The sequence below is a fragment of the Lepidothrix coronata genome, unplaced genomic scaffold (assembly GCF_001604755.1).
Source record: "Lepidothrix coronata isolate B3197 unplaced genomic scaffold, Lepidothrix_coronata-1.0 Scaffold154, whole genome shotgun sequence".
NCBI classification, from domain to species: domain Eukaryota; kingdom Metazoa; phylum Chordata; class Aves; order Passeriformes; family Pipridae; genus Lepidothrix; species Lepidothrix coronata.
In genome coordinates, this window is record NW_016690334.1 from 1,139,225 (window position 1) to 1,154,677 (window position 15,453).

At 43.5% G+C, this 15,453-nt stretch overlaps 1 protein-coding gene across 4 annotated transcripts in view; it reads right to left on the reverse strand.

Moving 5' to 3' along the window:
- Positions 1-15,453, reverse strand: part of MYL10 (myosin light chain 10) — an 89,047-nt gene that overhangs the window by 8,442 nt on the left and 65,152 nt on the right. For 3 of the 4 annotated variants that reach the window (XM_017828890.1, XM_017828889.1, XM_017828887.1), the window contains 3 exons: positions 5,489-5,575; positions 2,747-2,822; positions 1,276-1,380 (listed from right to left, as the gene is read on the reverse strand). In XM_017828890.1, the coding sequence (XP_017684379.1) occupies positions 1,276-1,380; positions 2,747-2,822; positions 5,489-5,524 (217 nt within the window). In that variant the 5' untranslated portion in view covers positions 5,525-5,575. Of the gene's footprint in view, positions 1-1,275; positions 1,381-2,746; positions 2,823-5,488; positions 5,576-13,034; positions 13,214-15,453 lie in introns of those variants that run through there. The other variant, XM_017828888.1, reaches the window with a different exon arrangement.

Sequence of the window (15,453 nt, forward strand, 5' to 3'; positions counted from 1 at the left end):
GAAAGGAAGAAGAGCCCATTTCCATGCTCTCTGTGAGCATCCCAAATGGAATGGGCAGCAGGGCACCCCACAACAAATAGTCACATATCCCAGAAGGAAAACTGTGGAAGAGGGCACTGCCAGATGACACCTGGAACGTAAAGGTGGAGGTGTCACATTTATCAAGACAGAGTGATGTCTGGGTGATAAAATCCCCTCCTCTGTGTCCATCTACAGCCTCCTCCATCCCCTCTCCTGCTTCTCTTTAGCAGGAGTGTATTTCTTCAAGGACTAACTACGTGAATTCTTTCTTTCAGACCTCTCTATTTTCTACTCCAAGCACAGAAAGCCCTTCACTGGAATTGTGTTCAGCAATGGAGAGCCAGAATCCGGGAACAATACAACAAATGCTTTTAAGAAGACAGTATAGGATTTTTCCATTTTTCTGTTCACTAGTTATTTTAACAAACTTCTGGAATGTGTTTGGCTAAGACCAGCCTTGCTTTGAAGGTCAAGGCTTTCACCTTTCTCTAATGCATGTTGGAAGATGACGGTTTCTCTTGGCTTCACTCCCCCCTTGCAGTTTCTAGCCATGAGCAGGAGAGAGATGACTGAATTACCAGCTCACACAACAAATTTAATACCCATATTTTCTGAACCACCCCCAGTGATCTCTATATACTCTGCAGCAATGGGTAAAATCCCTCTCCCTTACCCTTGCAAATCCACTGAGATTTAATTATTTCATTAAGTGAAGTCTTCATCTAATGGCAAAATCACTGTTGACTTCAAGTGACAGCAAGGCTGGGCCACTGGGTTACAACTAATACAGAAATCAGGGAAGCCCACGTTCCTCTTCATGCCCTGCAACTGCAAGGAGGATGCAGAGATCATGTTTGCTTAGTGAGCCAAAGAAGTGTAAAAAGGGGCTTTTCTCTAGAAATACAGAAAATACTTTAAAAGCAGCCAACACTGTGAGGAACTGACTCCAGCCTAGGAAGCTGCTGAGGGTGAGGAACTCCCCTGCCCGTGCTCCAGGCTGCTGGGGTTTCATTGCTTTCTGGACCTCAGCTTAGCACTTTCATGTGAGCTTGTGTAAGCTGAATCACACCTTTGAACTGTCCTCTGGACCGGCCCTGAGCCTTTCATACTTGAGCTCTGCCTGCAAAGGTGGAGATCACTCCCTGCCTTTGAGCACTGCTCTGTGGGTACATGATTATAATTTGCAAGGTGCTGAGATATTTCAGTGCCGAGGAGCTTTGACAGATACCTCTCCAATCCCCCAGAGGTGCTTACCTTTCAGCTTTTCCCCAAACATAGTAAGGAAGACAGTGAAGTTAATAGGACCTGGCGCCTCCTTCACCATGTCTTCAAGCTCTTCATTCTTGACATTCAGACGACCTGCAGCAGAGATCATTTTTCATAATAAATCACAAATTGTGTTTCAAAAAACGATTCCCATTCATCTCCTCCCACTGGGGAGCTCAGGGCTCTGTGCAACTTTGCTAATAACGTGGCAGAACACAACTCCCAAACACCCCAGTGGAAAAGGAATCGGCAGAGCTGACTCTGAGATCAAAGGGTGACTGAAGCAGTAAGGAGGATAAATAACACAGACATGGGCAGCAGTGGACGAGGGAAGGGGCACTTCCAAATAAACTCCTGTTTTGTTTTGTTTTACCTCAGGTGAAATATGGGCCCCACTGATGTTAATCTAGCAGAGATCAAAGTGATGAAGTGAATCCAAGGTCTCAGTCTTTGCCCTCCTGTGCATTGAGACACCTCACTGAGTAGAGGGCAGATGATGAGTTGAGTAGTCCTATTCCCTCTCCATCCTTGTGCAGTCCACTGATGAGAATTTAGACCCTGGCAACCCGTCTCAAATTGAGAGGTAATTTGCTGTGACTGTACTTTATAGTTGTTGAAGGGCTTCACTGAACAGGAAAGACACCAGAACTTGGCCTTAAGAAATAAATATTTCAGGGTAACAGTAGCTACAGGCCAAAGTTTGCAAACCTCATTGTCACAATAAAGAGTTCAGGAGCTTCTGCTCCTTGCACTGACTCTGCTGGCGCCTGATTCCACCCTGGGGAGCACTAAAGATTCTTATCAAACTCGTTTTAATAAGATCCAGGTGGCAAAATCCCAAATGCCTACATCACTGTTCAAGCCTCAGATGTTGCAATGAGGATACAACTCCAGGTTTGGGACCACGAGCATTTTAATTTTTCCTTTCCTTGGGAAGATTTGCTCTGATCTGCTCGATATTATCAGGACTGTGATGGGCATGGAATGGACAATATCCAATCTCATGACGTGCACATTTCACCCACATGAAGCACAGAACCTCACATGAAGTCCTCCTGCTTTTGTGTGGGCAGAGGGGCAGCCAGTCCATGGCAGCAGAGCTAATCAGTGGATATTCCATGGCTCCCAGATGAAAAAGTGCAGCCTGGGAAGCCTGGATTCGGAGGCAAATCAGAAATGCCTGGCATGGACCCCTGCTTGGGTGGGCTTGTTCTGAAATAGTTGCAGGGGAGGGATCAGACCTCTTCCCAAGGAGACTGCTCAGGAGACTTTCCAGCTGGAGCTCTGCAGTGAGACAGCAACTACCATCAGGAGGAAGGTCAAACTGAACAGGTTCCCCTTTGCCTCCTGTGTATCTCATCACTTATCCCACTGTAATTCTAACACAGACCTTTCCTAGGTGTTTGAAACTGCATTTTTTTCAAGTATTGAACAATTAGTTTTAATTATTACAGTTTACCTAGTGCAGCAAAGGTGTCTCTCAAGTCTGCTTTGTCAATAAAGCCATCCCTGTTCTGATCCATGATGGTGAAAGCCTGGGGGAAGAAAAAGGTACATGTATTGCCACCAGCATTGCACAGGACAGTGCTGCAATCACACACACCAGGCCAGGGGGGTATGATATTCATCCTGTGAGAAGGAATATTTAACTTCCTTTGATTCCTCCACATCACACCACCTCATTGCACACTCCTCACTTTCAACACATTACTGTATGTTGGCAAGGGGCTTAATTAAACCCACCCAAACTTCTTCTCACTAAATTACTGCTCAGTGCAGCGAGCAGCTGGGCTGGAGCCAATGCTGGCAGCTCCAGCCATTCAGGCCTTAACCCATAAAAGTTTGAATTAGGGAGACTTTAGTCAGGGAGGATTTAGGCAGTGCTTGCTCTGTGTTGTTTGTACCTTCCCCATGCCTCGTTCTTTGTGCAGTTATGTTCTGTAAAACATTTAATTTCTGTAGATATCTCTCTGCTATCAACCTGAAGTCAGTTCCTTCTGGGACTTAAAATGGCCCATCATACAGAGACAGCTGAATTTTCAGAAGTACAGAGAAATGCAGGTTCCATAGGATAATTTATTCAAAGTTTTTTTTCCCTTTCCAATAAACTGTATCCTTGAGACAGTACTCCAACTGACCCTGATGTGCTGACCTTAGATACTCTTGTCAGGCAAAGTTTAACTTTTGATAGAAAAAGCCAGTTAATTTATTTTTTTTTCAGCCAACACAGACTTGATGTTCTCTGACCATTATTTACCAAGCCAGCTAACTGCCCATCTATCTGTTTACCTATTTGTGTGTCCCTCTATTTGCTGCCATCACACTTTTAATGTTTCATTGATTTTGAAGGATTTTAATGACCTGAAATTCCCCTGGTCAAACCAGGCATGTCTCTGAAGCTGGTTATCTGTCTGACAGGCACATCAATATGAGAGTGTATCTTTGCAATGACCAGGAATTATTCTACTTCCATTATGATGAAAGACTGTGCTCTCCAGAGAATACAGCACCAGTAACTTGCAGAGTTTTAAAATCTGCTGCTCTACAGGGTGCATTTCTCTCCCTGGTTGTATTATATCAACAGATCCTTATGTAGTTTCACCTCCAGTTTCTTACAAAGCCCCACTGCTCACATTCCTGTTTGCCCAGGTGACTCCTTGCCACATCCACGTTCATAATCCTTCACTTACCTGCCAAACCACCCCCTTATAAAAAATGAACCCCAACACTTTAGGGATGCTTTCCTTTCTCTGGGGAAGGCTTGCTTTGAATGGTGATCCCCCACAGTTTGGAAGCAAAACAGGAGAAATATGAAGAGCAGAGCAAAACCCAGCAAGCTCACAGAAGACAGGAAGAGCATTAGATATTGTAGTGGGTGAACTTTAAATAGCACAACAGCAGTGCTAAAACATTTTCTGGTGAGCTGCTTGAAATCTCTAGATAAAAATGTTCTGATCAAAACCAGCTTTTCAGAAATGCTTGTCCCAAATATGCAGTTTTTAGACACAACATGGTCTTGAGTTTTATGCCATTATTCTGCCACCATCCTCCTAGAGATGTTCCCAGGATTATCTGATTTAGAGTAGATCAAATATGGCATTCTGTTTGTTGGTCCTTCTTCAAACAGGAATCCTTGGAGAGAGTCAAATGGAGGTTCATAGGATGTGGAGAAGAGGTGGGAGAAGAGTGTTAAACATGTTTCCATTAACTGTGGAGAAATGATTAGTGGTTCCAATCCATTTAGCTGGGTCATGTTCCCAGTCCTTTGTGTGGGTTTTAGTCTTGTCCACCACTGAGTTTTCCTGGTGGGAATCCTCATGGAAAGTAAAGCTGAAGGACACATGCACAAAATGAAATAGTAGATATTTATCACGTCCGAAATGGCTTTGGAGATGGGAGTTAGAAAAAATGGGGGAAAAGCCAATAATTTAAAATGACAACCCAATCCAGACAGTGATGGTCTCACAGACATTCTAGAATGTCCACTCAGAAAAAGAACATAAACTTATCAAGCAGATTTTCTGTCTTTAATATGCTCCAGCTTTTATGCCAGCCCATCAGATTTACCTTCTTACCTGTGCTCAAAGAATCTGCAGTGCGTGGAATACCAAATTCCTTGGGAGCTAAAAGGTGCTTTGTTAATCTCAACATGTTTTCATTTATTGGCACTTGTGGAGAAAGTCAGCTGAAGGCTTTTTGGTATTTTCATTTCTAGTTTGTGGGCACTATTAGAAGGGCACAGAAGAACATTTTCTATTGCTGTTGTGGAACAGACCACGGATTAAAGCCCTGGTTCAATAAGGCATCTCTATTCAGGATAATACTTGAGCATGTAAGACTATTCTTATTTAAAATACCACCTTAACTGTGATGAAGTGTTTTCCTGAATCAGGTCTAAAGTGGATGAGATGGTAATTTTCCTTTATCTTGGAGCAGGGGCTTATTGTCAGATAAGTCTGGAGCTTGAAACAGGAGAGTGAGGGACAGAAGAAGGAAAGAAAGAAGGAAAGAAAGAAGGAAAGAAAAAACAAACAAACACACAAGGAAAATGATACACCAGCCAAGACCACAGGGATGATTCAGAAAACAACTGTGTGTTCTATTAGAGCAGATGGAGAACTGAATAAGGATTACAAACAAAGCCTATGTTCTTCATTAGCAATAACAGGAGACTATAGAGAACAGCAGCACAGTGACCCACCTCTTTGAACTCCTGGATCTGGGTTTGTTCAAACATAGAGAATACATTGGAACCACCTTCTATCTTCTTCTTTGCCTTTTTGGGAGCCTGTAATACAAATAAGAAGATCAAATATATATTCTTTTGTCTGTTAAGCACCCATGAAAACAAATTCCATCTTCAACAGAAAGTAAAATATATACAGTCAAGTAATACAAGAGGATTGTGCTTTGCTATAAGGTTTTTAAGGTTTTTAATTCAATCTTACATATATACATAAATAGGATTGAAGAGATGTGTGTGTGTATATATATAATAAAAATTGCTCTCACTGAGGATTTTTATCATTCCCTCCTGGAACCTGACAGCTCAGATAAACAAGGACACTGTCACTGTGCTGCCTTAAAAAGGTGAGAGACCCAAAGTGTGACTCAACATCACGACTGGTGCACTGCCTGTTCCCCCAAGGAACTGCCTGTTCCTGGGGCAGAGTCACCTCCAGCTCATGCATTACAGACTATCTGATTCAGGACACTCCTCCCCTTCCACACTGGCTTTCCAGAGCTCAGTGCTTCAGGAGCAGTGATGTAATCTTATGGTGCCACTTGGAGATAGAAGGTAGAATTCCCAACCTGCTGTTCTCAAGAAATTCCAGCAGTTCAGGGAAGTGCCTACAGGCACTGCTTCTTCCCAGTTCCCATGCTGGGACCAGCATGAAGACAGTTCAGGAACTATAAAGGGAAATTATATCATTTCCTACTCACACAGAAATGCTTAGAAATCTGCTCTGTCTGGACCAACACTGACTGAACAGATTAATCCTTCCTGTGCAGGAACACCTTCTACACTTGAAACCTATATTCTTTTACCAGCCTATGACTCTATACCACATTACCTTAGTAGACCATGTTATTTTAATATTCCAGATAGTCATCTTAAATAAAAGGGCAGGACTGCTTTTATCACCATTCCATAGTCTGGAGGCTGAGACAGAGCAAGACTGGGGAAAGAGCTACAATGATATCTAAGAATCTAATGCTCCCTAAAAATCAGTCAGAACTAGACTTCATTAAATATCTTTGAATAAGGGCCCAACCACTTGACTAAGACAATACAGTTCTTGTTCTGCAGTAAAGAATAAAATCTATGATTTCTAAGGATTACAGAAATGTTTTAACCACAGCATTATCCTTACTTGGGGCAGGATAATGAGCTGCACTGCCTTTTGAGTTCCCTTCCAGACAGATTACTTTTTTCTTTATCATTTTTACTTTTAAACTTCATTATCATAGTCCCACCTGGTTCTCGTGTCACAGAAAATTAGTCTTACTTAGTTTGGGCTATTCTGCATGAAACAGAAGGCAACTTCTACTGTCTCCTTTCATCAAAATAAAAAAGCCTGTGAAAGTTCAGATTCAATACTGATTTCAAATATCCTGAGGAGCAGAGCAGCTCAAGGAAATATTCCCACTTGACTCTGTTTGAAGCACACATTGTCTGATCAATTTAATTTGCCAGGCAGATTTCTGCACTCAGCCACCCTGGTTTAGATCCCAGGATATGGATGGGGGGAAATTAGGGCAGTGGTAGGCACTCTTCCACATACCCACACTCCAGACCTGTCAAGCTCCAATTAGCTAATGCAGAGCACTAAAATCTGGAAATAGGAATGGAAATCAAATGAAAAATATATTTGCAAGAAGGATAAAAACAAGGATAGAATGCCACCACAGGCATGGAAAAAAGAAGTTAATAAGTGGAATGTTTAATGAATGTAGAAATATTGATTTTGGAATAAACAGATTCCCTCCTCCTCCTACACATGAAATAAGTGTTATTTTTGAGCAGTCATAGGCAATCTTCCACATAACGTGAGGTGCCTGGTGGAGGCTTTCAACACTTCCAGATCGAATGGAAATATTAGGAACAATCCTCCGTATTTCCATGCATTTGTTCCCTGAGGTGAAGGGGAAGCAGATGTTCCCAGTGGAATGGATTTCAGGCCTCCGCGCTCTCCGAGGGGGCGGCTGAGCTGGTTCTTCTCCTGGGTTGTTGGTCTTGATGGAGACAAAACATGCTTTGCCCTTCTCACAGGCTGCTCTGCTGTGGCCAAAGGCAGCATCCATGTTCAGCATGATAAATATTCCCCAGAGCAGCAAACCATCTGTGTCTCTTTAATCTGTCACCACGGCGCAGGGCAGTGGGGTCCAGCTCCTGGAAGTGCCAAACACTGGCAATTCCTCCATTAGTCCTCAGTTTAATGGGTTCTCTGTGCTGTAAGGCTTTAAGGAAGGATTGTAGATGTAAGGAAGGATCAGACAAACCCAAAAGCTGTGGCTCAATATCTATTAGAAACAGATCGGCAAGTCAAAAACCACCCGAAAGTTTCTTTACTTTAGTGAAGTCCTTTTCAAAGGAAAAAACTGGTTATACAGGGAACAATTACTGAAGTACCATAGAATCATAGTATGGCTTGGGCTGGGAGAAATCATCTAGTTCCAGCCTAGAAGAAATTCTAGAAGAAATTCATCCCAGCATATTTGTTCAATGTTACTCCCTGGTTTATCATCTCCAGGGATGACAGAGGAGATCAGTGCCCATGTTGCTCAATCTATCTCCAGTTTTTCTGAAGCTCTGGGTGTGGATCTGATTTATGACCTGTTCACTTGTGGAATGGGGCTGAGACCACCAATATATTTCACAACAGCTGCTGGGTGGGAATGGCCTCCTACCAGCAGTGTCAAACTAAGCCTTTTAGCACAAAATATATAGAGCATCTGGGACTACCAGGTCCCAGTATTGTAGTTTATCTGCCCTGAAAGGCCAGGAAATTCATAATCACAGAAAGAAACTGCACCCTGATTTTGCACAAATGGTGGGTAGGCAGGTGCTATGAGGAGGAAGGCTGAGAGGTGGAGCAGGAATAGAATAGGGTACACTGTCACTGTCTTTCTGGTGGGTAACTTGAATTAAAAGGCAGCTTTAAGAGAATAAAAATAGGTCTGTGCTGCTGTCTGACAATTCCAAACACTCCAGAATTTTTTAATGAACACAATTGGGATTCTGACTCCGGAGTGTCTCTCTGAAGGAGTGGCATATTAAAAAGAACATCACAGAACTGAGCAGACATATGGTTTCTAAACTGCCAAGGATTCAGGAGGTGACCTGCAGAGGAGCAAGTGGGTGACTGACACATCACTTCTGCCTGCCTTGATTTCCCCACTCGTGACACACAAAGTGTGCTGAGCTGCACTTTGCAGAGACAGAGCAGCTCTCACTGCAACATGTGCTGGGAGACTGACGTACAGAATGTGCCAGATGAGGAACTGAAGAGCTGAGGGTCCCCTGGGCTCAGATTCCGAGGCCTCAATAGCACAGCAGTGGGAAGAATGTTGCAACAACTGAACAAGCCTATTAATATTCCTGCCTGAGTGTATTAATCATCCCATTGTGAAGAAAACAACACTTCACTTTAGAGGAGAAACCGCAGGCTTGTCGTGTATCACTCATTTGTCTTACTAATGTTAGCACTCTCTCAATTAGCCTGGGTTTTAAAGGGTCTTTTTTGGTTGTTTTGAGGGGTTGGTTTTGGTTTGCTTTAGAAGGTTTAAATGAAAAAGCGGAGCCATACCAAAATCTAGTCCCAGGAACACTCTGTTGAACCAGGCATTTGCTTTGAGCCGAGTTTCCTTCACTGAGGTTCTTTATATTCCTCCTCTCTGGCACTGTCAGGGAGCCTGAGAGAACAAGGGTATGCAGGGACACAGATAGGCAGAGATAGTGAGTGTGGATGGCCTTTGCCTTGCTGGTTGGAAAACCAGGGACTAATTTTTGTGTGTATGTTCAAGTGAACCAGAGTAAAGAAATCTCTGATTTCTGGGTGACCTAAAAGAAAAAGGGGCAGTGAATCAGTTTATATCTCTATATGTAAAGGAGGAAGGAGATAAATATACCTGGTTCTTACTTCAGAACATAAGGTGTTGTTTGCCCTGATAAATTTGTAAAAGGCTGGTGCTAGAACAGGCCAAGCTCCTGCAAGCTAAACACAAGCACAGCTCCCTGCCTGCCTGCTCAGGTGCACATTTCTGCCCTTCAGTAATTATAAAGTAACCAATCTCTACTCAGCAATTTGTGCAGAGCAGGAATGTCTCCACAGGCAGTCAGGAGAGAGGGGCAGCACTCTGCCAGGAGCCTCATTTTTGGTTTGGTTTGGGGACATCAGTTCCTTGTTTGCTCCACCGTGCCTTAAAACACACAGAGAATACTCTAAATAACAGTGTGACAGCCAAAACTGAAATACAAGCAGAAACACTTTCCCACTAATCAACTTATTTTGTCTTTTTTAAATTTTTCTGCCAGAGAAGACCCCAGTGGATGAGCAGGTCCTGCAGAGGGAAACAGGAGTGTACACTATTAAGAACCTGATTCTGTTGTCTTGTACCCTTATGTGTTTATTCAGTCCAAGGCAAAGTAGACATAAAATACTACCAGCCTTGCACTTTTTGCACTTCCTTCCTCTACAGCTATGTCTGTGACTACAGAAAAGACAGAATCATCCATCATTTTGCTCAGATTCTGTCCCCTGCTGTGATCCACTGTATGATGGTAACTCTCAGTTACTATTACTTTTTCATTCATCACACTCTCCCCTTGTTTTTCATCCACTCTGGGATCCCAGTGCTGACATTTCCTGTCTTTGAATTTTTGTTATCGTTGAATACAGCTTCTGAATCAGAACTTACATCTCAGGCCTGGACAAGGCATTTCTGCAGCACTGGACAGGATTTTTGGTGATTATTGTCTCACAAGTTTTCTCTGCTGAGATAATTTGCACTGCACCTGCACCAAAGATCCCAGCTATGGACAAGCCACCCTTTTTTAGAGTGGTTTAGGTCCTTTCCATGGCAGGTGAGCAGCACAAGGCCAACCCAAACACAAGCCTTTGAGGGAACAGTCTAGAGGAGTAAGAAACACAAACTGCTCTAAGGGCACAATTTGCATTTCAAACAGGCAACAGCCTCAGATCATTCAAATAAACCCCACGTTATCAGAACTGAGAAACAGAAGATTTTTTTATTACCTACTCCACAGTCACAAACAGATCCTCCCTTCTCATCCTCACTCCATTTTGTGTGTAGTCCCAGCCTCCCACACACCCACACAGACACACACACACCACTTTGATCCCTGCTAGGTACAAAAATCTCTTGGGCTGCCTCACTCTCCCGTACACTAAACATTCTCCTTTGCCCCACATAAACCCCCTTCCCCATCCCAGCCTCCTTTTTCTCCTGCAGACACACAGGGAAGGCTTTACCTCCCCAAACTTTATCTCGGATAACCTCTCCAACTGCAGACTCCTCGACCTCCATGACCCAAAAATTGGGCAGCTGCTTTTCCCACCCAACAGTTTTTCCTCTCTGGCATGCACATGGGAACAGCTGGACAGTCCCTCTGTCCATGCTCACAGGCACACACATGAACACACGTGTTCAGGCAAACACACAGACACAGTGGTCACACAACTGGCTCCCGTCCAGCTGGTGAAGTCACTCAGCCTTGCTGGTGCCCGTCCCAGTGCAGGTGGTACATTCCAACAGCAGATCAGAAGATATTTGGTCAGAATTCCCTCTATTTTGGGGCGGGCAGAACCTGCTACGAGGCGTCACTCGAACCGAATCAACACAGGGATGTTTTGGGAATAAGAAAAAGGCTTCCCTCTGCTTCCTTCTGCCTCTCCCCTTCCTTCTCCCCGTCAGCACAGAGCACGCGGGGAGACATCACAGACCCCACTTGTCTGAAAGTCCCTGGAATAAACGGAGAGCCAGAGACACTTCTCAGAACTCCATTCCACAGCACTTGTGTGGTCTGCTCTTGTTAGAAAAATTATCTCCCTGAACCCTGCCTCTCTTGCTCTCATCAGCCCTGGATGTCAGAGCCTAGTAGCACTGGCTGACTTGTAATTATTTTTTACTATGCTGCTTTGTCTGCACTAATCCTTTGAAAGTAGCTTTACTGCACATCTGAAATATTATGATGCTATAAAACCTCTGTAATATTTATAAATCCCTTAAGACATCATAAAGAGAGAAAAAAACCTCCCCACAGAGTTCATCTAGCATAATTACATATACATTTCCCTCTGATTAATAAAAAATGATCACTTCCTTATGTAAAGATATTCTTCAGCTTTCTTTCATTAAGGCTATTTTTTTCTTTCCATTTTAAATCTGTTTCATGTGTCCCTGTATAGGAAGGTACCTCAGAAGATATTTTCCCAAAACAAAAGGCACAATGAAAAGAACCACCACAGAGAATCGTCAGTTGAACTGGGAGCGAGGAGACAGACAAGTCTCTCACTACATTTTCACATCTCTTAAGTTAAGCATTTCATCACAGAATGTCCTGAAATATCTTCAAACATCAGTGAGTGTTGGTGTGTCATTGAACTAAACAGGAAGGAAAAAAAACTTGATAAATAAAATTTTGGGAAAAAAAAAAAAGGAAAAAGAAAACCTAAGACCCAGCACTGGCCCCCCAGCCCACGAAAGGGCTGGCTGAGACTTTAGTGAGGCTGATTAAAGGGAAACCTGTAAATCCACAGCTGGAGAGGCACAATCAGCACAAGGCAGTGCTCACTTCTGAAGCAGTGGTGAAGAACAGGATTAGTGTGAAACCACTGCCCCTGGGCTTGCACTGGCTGAAACTGGAACCTGGTTTGGTGCATGGATTTTAGAAATGACTTTGAGTGGGGTTTTATCCTGCTCAGAACAGCACGTGGATCACATTCGTCACCTGCTTAAATGGGATCAGGTTTGAACTGAGCTTTGAGAGAGCTTTTCATATACAACTCCCTCTCTGGTGTCCTCCACAATCAAATATTCCACAGCCCCAGGGAGCCACTGGGCAGCATTACTTTAAGACAACCTGAAAAGGACCTGCAAAAAGGAGCAAAATAAGGAAAGAGAAAATCACCCGCTTTTTCTATTTTTTTTTTAATATTGTTGTAGTCAGTCCTCCAAATTTGCAGAAGACAAAGATCTGCCCAATCTGCCCACTGTTCCTTAGGCAGGAGTTCTTCTTGGCTCCTTGAAATGACATCAATGCACCTCTGGTGCAGAAGTGTTGGAGTCCCAGAGCTAAAAGCCGACAGTGAGAGGGGCAAAGGCAAGACAGACATTCTGCAGTCTCAAGGGCAATGCAGTCCCAATTCCAGAGCTACCCCTTTCCTCACTCCCCATCCCACCAGAGCAGACCTTAGCACTGGCACACAGCAGCTGTGCCAGGCATTGCTGCCCTGCTGTGTCAGTCTGGGACAGACATGCACGAGCTCTTCCCCTCAGCAAGTGCATCTACATTCTCTGCCTCACCCATTAGTTAAAGAAATTATTAAAGTATTCCTTGGAAGTTCACAGCTCACTCTATGGGATGTATCTTCATTCTGGATGTGATACTAAATGAGGTTTCATGGAGTCCAGTGTGATTGTTCCTGCTCTGTTTGAATTTAGAGTCAGAAAGAAATACAGACGGAAAAAAACCAGAGAGACGTGGAAAGAATAAAACCTACCATGGTGCTGCTGCTCCTGCCACCCCTTCTCTGCCAACCAGTCAGCCAGCAAACACAATGCCAATTGTCTCTTTATATAGTGTCACCAAGGAACAAAAATATGCCTGCTCCAAGTTTAGACAAGAGATGTAAGGTTGGAAAAGTGCAGTAATTGGATCCCAATACCATTCCAAGCATCTCTTCCATGCACAGCTTTTGCTTTCACAGAAATAATGCAGCAGATAAGTGGAGCAGGCAGTTGGGATACAATTGTACAGCACTCACAGCAAGCTGGAGCTGAGGGGGCTTTCCCATGTGCTGCTAAATAATGAACACGGGGCACGCACTGCAAGATTTTAACTGGACGTGGCAACCTGAAAAAGCAGAGAGAGAAACACAATCCTTGAGAAAAAGCAGAGGAAACCAGCAATAAATCCAGGCTGCTTTGGTAGCTCCAGTGTCTGGTGCAGGCATTCAGAGTTCCAGAAAAATGACTGAGGTTCTGCAGAGGTGCATCTGCCCCTGGAAGGAAGGCTGGAAAAGCACTGCAGAGGGCAATAAAGTGACTCGGGTCAGGTCTCTTTTCTCTGAATCTGTCAAACATGCCTGAAGGCCAGAGGCCATATCCCACGGCACTGCAAACTGGTGGAGAGTCATGGACTTCAGAGCATGAAAAAAGAAATGTTTGGTGGTGAATATGGCCTTGAGAGCAGGAGGAAACAGAAGGCAGCAGAGGAACCACAAGGGCTGTGTGTCCCAGGGAATGCTCATGGACATTAATGGATAACATTCCATCCCACTGGCATTATCACAATGGGCCAAAACATTAATCAGAATGAAATGTCATAATTCCACAGACATGAAATCATATTTCCCAAAGGTCTAATCTGTGTCTGTGAGAGTATCTATGCAAGAACATCAGAGCACTGAAAACAGCAGAAACAGGAGGTTTTTCAGGAACCTGCATCCAAAATACTTCTCTACATCAGTCAGCCCAACCTTGAGCCATGGCAGTGCTTAACCAATCCACTGAACTTTGAGACAGACGAGCATTTATGTTTCTGGTTGAACAAGGACCTTGCTCTTTCTCCAGGTCCAGCCCCTTGCAGTGCTGTCATCTCTAATCTTAGATCTGACTGCATCCTCTTCAGGGCAAGGACTGCTTTAGCTGTTGTGAAGCACCTTGAACACCTACAGGGATAATGAAGTAATAAATAAGCAGAATACAATTCATCTGGCTTTAGTGAAATCGCTGTGGATACTCGCTGTGTGCATTGCTCTGACTCCAGTGACATTACACCAATGCTCAGTGTAACAGAGCATGAAAATAAATCCCTGGGTCCTGCTGGAGAGCAGCCCCAGGTTTGTGCACTGGATTGGGTTTGGAAATCTGAAAGACTCAGAGCGAGGTTTTTGAGGAAAATCTTCCACACTTTCAGAGGTTCACTGTGATAAAGATTTATCATGTTCACTGGGTCAGATCCTGACTCAGCAAAGCTGTGAAGCATCCACTTAACTTCAAGGATGGGATAGTCCCACTGGAATCCATGGAATAGCTCACATACCTATATTTGAGAATATGGTTACTGGTTCTGCAGGATCAGTGCTCTAATCCTAACAAGACACACAAATGAGCAGCAGCTTTGAGTCCAGTGGGCCCAGGATTTCATCCTGGGAATTCTGTGTCCTTTCTTGGCAGAATACTTATCTTTTCATGAGTTTGTCCTCACAGCTCTGTTAACAGACCTTTGTACTGTTTCATTGGGAGATTTGTTTTCTCTTATCCAGTAGATCATCAATCATCATTATTATCATCAATTTGCTCATTAGTTTTCCAATTTGATCTGCAGGCTTTTTCTAATAGCACGTGTATTTTCTACATTGATCTTTGTCTTTTCACAGAATTTCTATATTAAATGAATCCTTCCAATGACATGTTAGGATAAAACCCACACAAAGCTGTGTGTTTGTAATGCACATGTCCTGAGAGACCAGAACCCTCTCTGCCTAGTCTATAAAACAAATCCACCGAGGAATTAAGGGAGACATACATCTTGGCTTTAAAGGTCTGCTTGCTTCTGCAACTGCCTCCAAATTATAGGAAGGCTCCAGACTGGAGGAAGGAGGGAGAGAAGGGGGGAATAACATAAGGACTGAAAAAGAAAGGCTTGAATTTAATTGCCCTAAAAATTTCAATCATTCAATCTGGTAATTAGAGAGCTGGCTGATTCAGAAAGCAATTTCATTTGGGGGGAAAAAAAAAAAGAACCCAACAAGATAATTGATGCTAAGTGAATATTTTACCTGAAATATTAAATACCAAACTTAAGTCTGCCTCCAGGGCTCTTTCTGCTACCCCTTTTTGATCTGTCTTTCTACTTCTTTGTATTTTCCTCTCACATGACTCAACAGAACAGGACACTCCTTCAGAGAATCAGAT